This window comes from Oratosquilla oratoria, chromosome 17, assembly GCF_046742065.1.
Source record: "Oratosquilla oratoria isolate Oo_2021 chromosome 17, ASM4674206v1, whole genome shotgun sequence".
Lineage (NCBI taxonomy): Eukaryota > Metazoa > Arthropoda > Malacostraca > Stomatopoda > Squillidae > Oratosquilla > Oratosquilla oratoria.
The window spans coordinates 1,695,017-1,705,016 of record NC_134793.1 but is presented as its reverse complement, the minus strand read 5'-3'; the positions used below and the strand labels follow the sequence as shown (position 1 = coordinate 1,705,016).

The following is a 10,000-nucleotide window of genomic DNA, read 5'->3' as shown; positions in this document are numbered from 1 at the left end:
AAAACGTTGAAGGTTTGTTGATGTTTGTCATCAGACAGAAACGATATGACGTCATATCGCCAAGCTTTCTTTGGTCAACGAATCGCCTCACCTTTACGTAAAGTGTCTTCATCAGACCTTTCATGAAAATATCTGGTCCCAGAAATGCAGCGTTGTTCTTCATAATATAATTAACCCTAGTCATCTGAGTATCATATCTGACCAAGTTAAGTTTGGAATACATCTTTCCATATACAGAGTCAGGATCCTTCTTCTGTTAAGAAAAATGCAAAGCGTCAATAATAATCCGTGCAATACCTCATGAAACTGATTTTCATATTGATTGTTATAAATCTGTTTTTGAAAATATTAGTATTGATTTTTGAAACAAATAATGCTACTCACGGAGAGAAACTGTACGAGGGCTGTTTTATCAAGAGTACTAAAAGGAATTTTATTCTGTTTCTCCATTTCTTCGATATTGTTGAAAGGAACTGATACCTGGAATTCGAGTGAAGACAGAAAAAAGAACATTACAAAGCAAGAATATTAAGTGAAAACCCTTGAATAAATTTCATGACTTTCAAAATTTCACTCATTTATTTTATTTTTTCAATGTTGAAAGGAATTAAAACCTAAAATTCGATTGAAAAATATATGAGGCAAAACAAAAGCACACATACATACGTATGGATGTAAATATAAATACAGATGTATATATACAGATACATACATACATACATACATACAATGGTAATAGTAGAAATAAGACAAAGGAATGTGATAGGATGAATGAAAACAAAATTAAATTTATAAAGAAAGAAAATTTAAGGAATAACTGATGAGAATGAAAAAATATCGAATATAGTCATAAGGTATTGGATAGCGCAGATAATTAAAAGATTAAGGGATCAAAAATTGTCATAGAGTGGAAATATTTAGTAATTATGATCATTGAAGCAATCCATTGCCTTAGGTCTCTCATGTGTGAGACCTAGGGTCCCTAGGAAACTGGTAATAGCCACTGCCTTGGCCCATAAATCACTCAAGAGATACTCCTTTATTGTTTGCGTAAGGCTAAAGTGAGGTAATGTACTGGAGAATGAGGTGTTTAAATTCTTTTGTGTGTCGATTGTATCTGGGGAATTTGTCTCTATGAATATGCCTGTTCTGTACTCATATTGTCTTAACCCATTCAACTCATGTCAGCCGCTTGTGGTGTAGATACGAAAAACCGAATATGGTAGGCCTCGCGCCGGCCCGTACATCCGAATATCATCTGATGCAGCTTGACCGCGCGAGGACTGACGTCATATTTTTCTGGTGTTTGATCAAACATTTTGGTGTTTTATGATTTTTTGTTTTATTTGAACAAATGACAAGAATCTTGTCATCGGAGTTTAAAGGGTTAAAACAGTGGCAGTGCAATGTAGTTCAGTTCGAAGCTTTTAAGATTCGTCTAGATAAACACCTAAGCAAGATGCTTGCCATTTGATCTATATTGTTTGTTGTTATTTGTCTGTTTGTTTATTATTATTTGTTTTATTTTCATTTATTATTATTTATCTGTCAATTTATTATTATTTACTATTTACTTGTTCGTTTATTATCTAACTTTACCTGTTTATCTATTTACTTATATATTATTATTTATGTTATAATATAATATTTATTCATTTGTTTTTATTTCTTATTTATCATTATATATATATATATATATATATATATATATATATATATATATATATATATATATATTTTTTTTTTTTTATCCGACCTAGTTATGGACCAAAAGGTCTTCTGTCGGCATGATCCTCCTTTGTAATCCTTTGTGGTTCTTAACCTGGAGTACCTGTATCCCAAAGGAATACGAAACCTTAAACCTGGGGGTACGAGACATGATAGCGAGTGCAATGGCACTATACATATACTATGAGAAACCATAATATGCATTCATTGTATTCTACTAATTGACATTTTTAAGTTGAAATAAAAAAGTGCCTTTGTTCAGTAATTGAATATATATAATAATTTCTCTGCAAGGTTTGTATCACTAATCCTTTTCATATGTTTGCTTTGTATTTATATTGGATGGGGGTACAAGAATTTCTTTTTTATATAATCAAGGAGTCCGGGCACTGAAAACGGTTAAGAACCACTGTCTTAAAGATACGTTTAAGAACATACGAACATAAGAATGAAGGAGACTACAAGAGACCATAAGGCCTACACTAGGCAGCTACGTATCCATCACCACCTGTCATCCCCATCCATAAAGTTATCTAATCATTTCTTAAAACAACTGATAGTTTCAGCGCTTACTAAGTTTATTCCATTCGTCGACCACCCTATTAGTAAACCAATTCTTGCCTATTTCCTTCTTAAGTCTAAATTTGTCCAGTTTATAACCATTACTGCGAGTCCTGCCCTGTTGTTTTAATATGATGACCTTGTTTGCATCACCCTTGTTAAAGCCTTTGATCCACTTGAACACCTCTATTAGACCACCCCGCACTCTGCGTCTTTCCAGAGAATGTAAGATAAGGTGCCTAAGCCTCTCTTCGTAAGGCAAATTTATGAGTCCGTGTATCATTGTGATTAGTTACTGGCCTATTATCACAGCCAATGACGAGTGACGCGCATCCTACTAACTGGCATCATATTTGTGTAAACGCGTTGGTAGGTTCGGTTAGAATTATTAGCTTTGCACTTTACATCTCGAAGCAAAGCAGCCCCATTCAAAAACAAAGAATTAGTGCTCTGGACAATCGTTTGACGATCATCATTGCACCATGGACGATCATCGTTGAACGATAATCGCACCGAGAAAAACGTACCTCAAGGCTGGATAGCGACCTGAGCATATTTGTGTCAGTGTGATTCTTGTTTGTCAAGGAAGAGAGAAATGAAAACAAAGATTCTGAGTGGGGGTGGAGGGGAATCTGACTGAAGAAGTGGAAATGGGTCTATAATTTACCAGCGCTGCTATCATTATGGGTGATCTTGTGCTTCAAGAGCCAAGAAGAAGAACGGGGATGATATAGCGCGATATGAATGCGAGAATAGGGAATAACACAGGTTCCGATTCCTTGTTCACTGTTGCAAATGCATTCAATTAAAAAAGTGGTCAGATCTCTTTTGTTTACCTTTGGCAAGGTGACCATTGCTTTGAGGTTGGACCGATATACAGTTGCCACAATGAAAGTTGTCAGGCTCCACATTAAGGCGATGCCCTTCACGAACGTCGTGGATGACGGCCAGTTAGGAGCTAAGAAACCAAAAATCAAAAGAAGAAACAACATATATATTGAAGTCTTATCTTAAAAATCATCCAGTTAGACGGAAACTCGAGGATGGAGTTGTTGGCACAGAAATGTTAATGGCAGTTTTTTTTATTCTTTATTCGGCGCCCCCCCCCCCCTCTCCGTCCCCTCATGCAGAAAAGGAGACGACGCGACGGGGAGAAATCCCCTCGGGCTGCGTCAATTTTTTTCTCATACATACTTCCTTATCCCCATCATCCACCCACTCACCCTCATGCATCACAGCATCATCTATACACAGCTCTTCTCCATTCACCCCTATCTTCTGTCCTCTCCCGTCCTTCCTCCACAGACATTCCTCTCTTTTGTAATGCCCTTTTCACCCCATCCATCCATCTCATCCTAGGAAGCCCCCTCATATTCACTCCTTCCACCTCTGCCTTCCACACATTTTTTTACTAATCTTTCTTCACTCATTCTTTCCATGTGTCCAAATCATCCCAGTACTCTTTCATCAACCCTATCTCCCAGCTCCCTTTCCACCCCTGTTCTCCTCCTCATTTCTCACTCTATCTAGCCTAGTAACCCCTATCATACTTCTCAGATATTTCATCTCAAACACATTCAAACTCCTTCTCTCTTCCTCTCTTATGTTCCATGTTTCTGCCCCGTACAGTGCTGTTGGCACAATCACTCCTTCATATAACCTCTTAGCATCCATTCCCAGATGTCTATTTCTCATTACATTTTTTAATCCACCAAGGCATTTACTCGCTTCTCTCAGTCTACATTCTACCTCCACCCCCACTCCTCCCTTTCCTGCCACATTCGCACCCAAGTATCTAAAACTATCTACTTCCTCCAGTCTTCCACCCTTTATGCTCACTTCCAGCCTGCTGTCACTCTCTCCCTTTGTACATCTCATCACCTTACTTTTGCTCACATTTATCTTCAGCTTCCTTCTTTCACACACCTTCTCAAACTCTGTCACTAACTTCCTCAATCCCCCCTCTGATCCTGCTACAAACGTAGTGTCGTCAGCAAACAAAAAAAAAAAAAAAACATAACCAATAGTTAGATCATATTCTTCTGTAATCCGTACAAATGGATCTTTGAGAGAGCGCAATAATTTCTATTCAAGATAACACCTATGCCTTGCTACTAAACTTTCTCAAATGCCCAAAGGAAAATTTCATTAAAAAAGCAACAACTAATAGTTACATAATATTCTCCTGTAACCTACATAAGTGGATCTTGGGGGAAAGAGCAACATATTTCTCTTCAGATAAACAAACCTTGTGCAAAGGCAAACGCCATTAGCCAAATGAGAAGATCAGCAGGTGAAGAAAGAGGACCTGTGTACCCATTCCCGCGCTTTGGTCCGAAACACTTGATCAACTTTGGTCGCACAAAGAGTGGAACGGTGATGAGCAAGAATGCCACTGCGATCATCAGCCACACCTGCCAAAGACAAAGGGAGGAGTGTGTTATAACCCAAAACTCACCAACCCACTTCCACGCAGTGAAAAGTGAGGGGGGGGGGTAGACGTTGGGTTGCCTTCCCGCCAGACCGAGGTTGTAAGGAACCAACGCGACAAGCCCACAGCGGATCCTGGGACTCGAACTGATGACCACCTGCTCATGAGTTCAAGACGATATTCACTGGGCTACTGCGCGGCCCTGTTATGGTATATAAAGCTAATTTTCTCATCAGTCATTTGATAGAACAAACGCTAAGTCTCAGTGGTAAAAATTCCTTTTCTATCGGTCATGTGGATCACCTTCAGATAGAGAAGAATATGTTGACGGGTACCAAAGACAGGTGGCAGAGAGATGATTCTAACTGAAATCCCATGGATTCACCATTTCCAGGTACTCATCGTTGGTTCCAGGGGTTGGTCCAAGGAACAGAGAATAATGGTCCAAATATGTGGTTCTGCTCCCAGTCTGGCTTCCAGACATTACTGATACAAATGGGATTGAAATCTTGATTACGACTAAGATTCATTAGAGGATGAATAGTGTTAACTAGCTCTATGATACTCAATCTAAGTTCCTTGAACCACCTAGAAGACTAAAGAATCTCACATTCAGGGACACAGACCGAAAAATACAAGGAGTTAGTAGATGTTTAGCGATTGAATTCAATGTTGATGCGGTCCTCAGGTAAGACGGCTCATGAGGATCATAGAAGTATTCAAATGGGTCAGGAGCTTTAAGCATGGTGATGTAGGCAGTTCATCATTTTAAAACATCAGAATAAGATTCGTAATAATGGGTTTCAATTGGACAAATTTAGGTTTTAGAAAGAAATGGGCAAGAACTGGCTTACCAATAGAGTGGTTGACGAATGGAACAGACTTAGTAACCATGTAATGAGCGCTGTCAAAATTGGTGGTTTTAAGAAAATAACAGATAACTTTATGGATGGGGATAATAGATACTAATGGGCATGGGACTAACTAACGCAGGACTTGTGATCTCTTGCACTGTCCCCAACTCTTATGTTCTTATGAGGACAAACACAGAGTATTTGGAGTTGGTGAGACCTTACGCCATAAGTGAAGGGTTTCGTGAATCCAGCAAGATCCGGTTCCAGTTGTGGTCTCCGGTAGAGGATCCGGTGCTTGAAGTGGAAGAGAGGAGTGGAAATGTCCACCAGCTCGTTCCGGTCCTCGTTCACCAGAACAGGTCCCAGAATGATGTCTCCCTCCTGGGAAGATCATAAATAGAAGAACGAACGTTTTTGTGTAAATCAACTGTGAATTGAATGCTTGCACGAACATTATGAATGTCCCAGAATTATGTCTCCCTCCTGGAAAGATCATAGACAGAAGAAAAAAGATTTTTGTGTAAATAAACTGCGAATTGACTACTTGTTTGAACATTATGAATTATGTTTTATTTCTTATTTTATTTAATTCATATCTTATTTGTTAACATTTGACGAACGCAAAAAAACAAACAAACAAAAAAACGGATTCGCCAAATGCAAGGCAACATTTTTTTCTTACTCTCACTGCCACCAAATGATTTTATTCAGCTTCAAGGTATCCCTAAATAAAATCCTTAAACAAATCCCTAAACCAAACCCAAATTCCTAAAATAAATCCTTAAAATAATCTTAAATCCCTAAAAATCCTAAATCCCTAAATAAATCCCTAAACCAAACCTAAATTCTAAAATAAACCCCTAAAAGAAATATTAATTCCCTAAAATAAATCCTAAATCCCTAAAAATCCCTAAATAAATCCCTAGACTAAACCCAAATTCATAAAATAAATCCCTAAAAGAAATCTTAAATCACTAAAATGAATCCTGATTAAAATCCCTAAATTGGACTAATAAAGAGGAAAACGTTAAGAAACGTTTGTTTTTGTTACTTACGTCCACAGATTCGTTTCCAAAAAATGAAATAATGTCTTTTTTCGGAACCGTCCTATCCATTGAAAGTATACTGTAACTGTGATAAGAAAAAAAAATGTCTTAGAAATGATAGTATCATTTAGTATAATAATAGTATCATAGTAATCATTTTTGGAGCATTAGAATGATATTTTGAAAAGTTAGACAAAACGTACTTGGGAATGAAATGTAACATATGAGAAAAATGTAAATGAAATTTGTCAATTTTTTTTTTTTTCAAGATTGTAACGATTAATGTTTTTCACACAATGGAAGTTAATAGAAACAAAGTTGATATCCATTCTAAAAAAATTCTTATTTAATTTACCTAATTTAAATAGGGAACAGAATAACAGAATTTGCCAGTATATTAATACTATGCTGTAAGAGGCCGGTAGTGTACGAATGGAAATGAGCTAGGGCATTAGAATAATTCAGACTCGACGCCTGCTCGAGAGCGACGTTATGTCTATGTAAACACACCGACGGTGGTGACTGTTTTATAATCGATGATGTAATCAAAACTCTGTAAGTGCAGGTTAGCTTTGTTTGACTAATGCTGAGGTAAACAATTTTGCTAGTGGCATTGCAATGGCTTTCCGGATTGGTGCAAGGTGGAGAAGGAGAAAAAAACTATTGGTGCATGAATTCAAAGTCACGCCCATAAGGAGTGACATTTACTTCAGAAGTCACCGGAGATTGGATTAGAAAAATTAGTGACGTCAGACGAAGGTAGCTTAGCGTAGGATACGGGATCTCGTCAGAGGATCAAGAGACGATCTAGAGAGACGATCTAGAGAGAGACGATGTAGAGACGAGAGAAAGAGATCCTGAGTGTAACAAGACGGTGAAATTACAGTGAAAGAAGAAAGAAAATTCACCACCCTTTTATTAACCCAAAGGACGAGAGAACTAGGCACGGGGCCTAGAAAATAGTGAGACTACAGGAAATACAAGGCATTGGGCCTACTGCTTAAGAGGAACTTGAATATTTAGTGAAACTCACGTAACGAAGGCAAGGGGCCTCGAGACGAGTGGTATTACAAGTCAAATATACGTGTAATGGTCGACGACCGACAGCGGTGGTGACAGTGGTGACAAGGGGTGGTGAAAATGCATATTTTGTCCCCCATTTTCCACGGTTGCCAACATTATTCCTACGAAGTAAAGATAGCTGCACACTAGGCCTCTCTCGCTAGCATGCTACTTGCTTTTTGTCACTCTAAGTAGAAATGACTTCGATTACGTTTTTTTTTTCCAAATGTCAAATTACTCCTGCGAGAAGCTGAATGACGAACTAAGAGAAGTTCATCGTAAAATTCGATTGTGAGATGTTTTTACTAAAACGAAGTAGCCAAAGCAAGTAGCAGCCTAGCCTAGTGTGCCACTACCTTAAGGTTGGGTTACGAGGATGGATAGATTGAGAAACGAGGGAGTGAGGCGGAGAGCGAAGATTGAGAGAGAGCTGGTAGATAATGCTGATCAAAGAGTACTGGGATAGTTTGGGTATATAGAAACAATGGGTGGATAAAGATATGTTTGTAAATTTTTGGAGTTTTGCGTGTGAATCGATGTGAGAATGTCCTTGATGTAGCGTCTTGAGCCTATCATAAAGAACGACATACATTCTGCTTATCATAGAAAACGGTAAACGTCCTTACCAGTAGTTATATTTCTTGGCAAACATTTCCATAAATTGGATCATGAAGCCTTGAAATGTTCCGTTGACGTAGGTAGTAAATGGTCGATTCTACAAAAAGAAAAAAGAAAATCTAATTTGTCAAATTACGTTACACATTTTATACCATATTCAAATGCAAAATAATAAATTGTAATTATTTTCTATAGCCACATGAATACAGAAGGAATATTAAGAACGAAGTCAGGTTCACTATGTTTGGATTTTAACTTTCGTTGGATTTTTGTAGAGAGTATGAAAACTATACATTTTTGGAAACCTTCTAGAATAAGCAATCAGAAAAACAATGTTTCCATTTGCCCCGAGTCCTATATGGTCGCCATCTTGGATTTTACAAAATGGCTGCCGGGAAAAAAATCGTCAATATCTCAGCTTCTAAACAACCTAGAGCTTTTATTTTGTCAGCTAAACTACTATTTTCAGGACCAAGGAATTCAATGCTCCTAGTTGCAGATGTGTTGAGACATTTGTTACAGAAGTTACTAATTCCAAAAGACAAATTGGTCATTAGTCCAGGCTAAGCACCAACCACAAGGACATGTTAATCTAGTGGTCTGATTATTGTAGCAGGGCTATATTATGTATGTTGAACTGTTTACTGTACCCTACAAGTAAACACCACCCTACTTGAGGCCTTGACCACTGCTGATGTCATCACAGTTTTCTAAGAATGGGAGAAACAGAGATCCAGGAATACAATATTCAAGACAATGGTGAACTACTTACATCTCTGTAACCAGGAATGCTGACCTGGAACTTCATCTCCAAGCCGGAAAGCAGCTGAGCAAGGTCTTCTTCGCCTTTAACCGGATCGAATACAAGCAACTCTGCCCCAGATACATCACAGACATGCATGATCTGAGAACCAATCGCCCTGAAACCTGGGACGAGCTGCAAGCTGGCAACATTGCAGTCACGAAGAATGACATTCCCTTTGTATCCATCGGAGCGGACCATGCATGCAATCATTTGAACAAGCTGATGAAAATTCATTATGGGCTCGTGGGCATCTCAAACAATGTCAATGCTAGGCAGAGGTTCTTCATGGTCACACCAGAACTCTCCCGTGTCGCAAAAGAGTTCAAGAGTCAGTTTGACTTGGAACCTAACAAAACCAAAGAGCATCAAGGTAGCCATACTAAAACATGGAAACTAATTTGCTGAAGGTGACAAGTTGCACAATGTAATTATTTATGCCTACATCCCTGATGAGTATGTACCAACGATCTTGAATACAGATGTGACTGCTCAAAAGCTGTATGAAGACTACGTATCAGAGCAAATCAATGGAGATGTCAGCCTACGGGCACCAGTAAAAAAGGAGAACAACAAGATGTTTATGTCTACAAACAAGAAAACCACAATAAAACTCCGAGACAAGACTGTGGATCTAAAGGAGACTAAGGACTTGTGTGGCAGACTGATGGTCTTGGCCAGGTCCAGCAGAGACATCAACCTGAAAGAGGCCATTGGAAATCACGAATTCCAGATGGTACAATCCTGCCATGCCTGGACAAATCAAAGTTGATTCACCCCCTCAACCAGTTGGCAACAGCAGAAACTCCACAGGAAGATCAGCAGCCAGAAGATGGGTTGGACACCACACTAAATGCTCCAAATCGCAAGATAACCCTGGTAGATGGAATGTTTCTTC

The 10,000-nt window shown here is 38.5% G+C and overlaps 1 protein-coding gene across 1 annotated transcript in view; it reads right to left on the bottom strand.

Annotated features, from left to right (window-relative positions):
• LOC143034128 (glutamate receptor 4-like) overlaps positions 1 to 10,000 on the bottom strand; it is a 23,858-nt gene that overhangs the window by 11,513 nt on the left and 2,345 nt on the right. The window contains exons 2-8 of the mRNA XM_076200071.1: positions 8,309 to 8,397; positions 6,630 to 6,705; positions 5,797 to 5,955; positions 4,538 to 4,703; positions 3,126 to 3,247; positions 385 to 480; positions 92 to 253 (exon numbers count right to left, since the gene is read on the bottom strand). Coding sequence (XP_076056186.1) covers positions 92 to 253; positions 385 to 480; positions 3,126 to 3,247; positions 4,538 to 4,703; positions 5,797 to 5,955; positions 6,630 to 6,705; positions 8,309 to 8,397 — 870 coding nt within the window. The remainder of the gene's footprint in view (positions 1 to 91; positions 254 to 384; positions 481 to 3,125; positions 3,248 to 4,537; positions 4,704 to 5,796; positions 5,956 to 6,629; positions 6,706 to 8,308; positions 8,398 to 10,000) is intronic.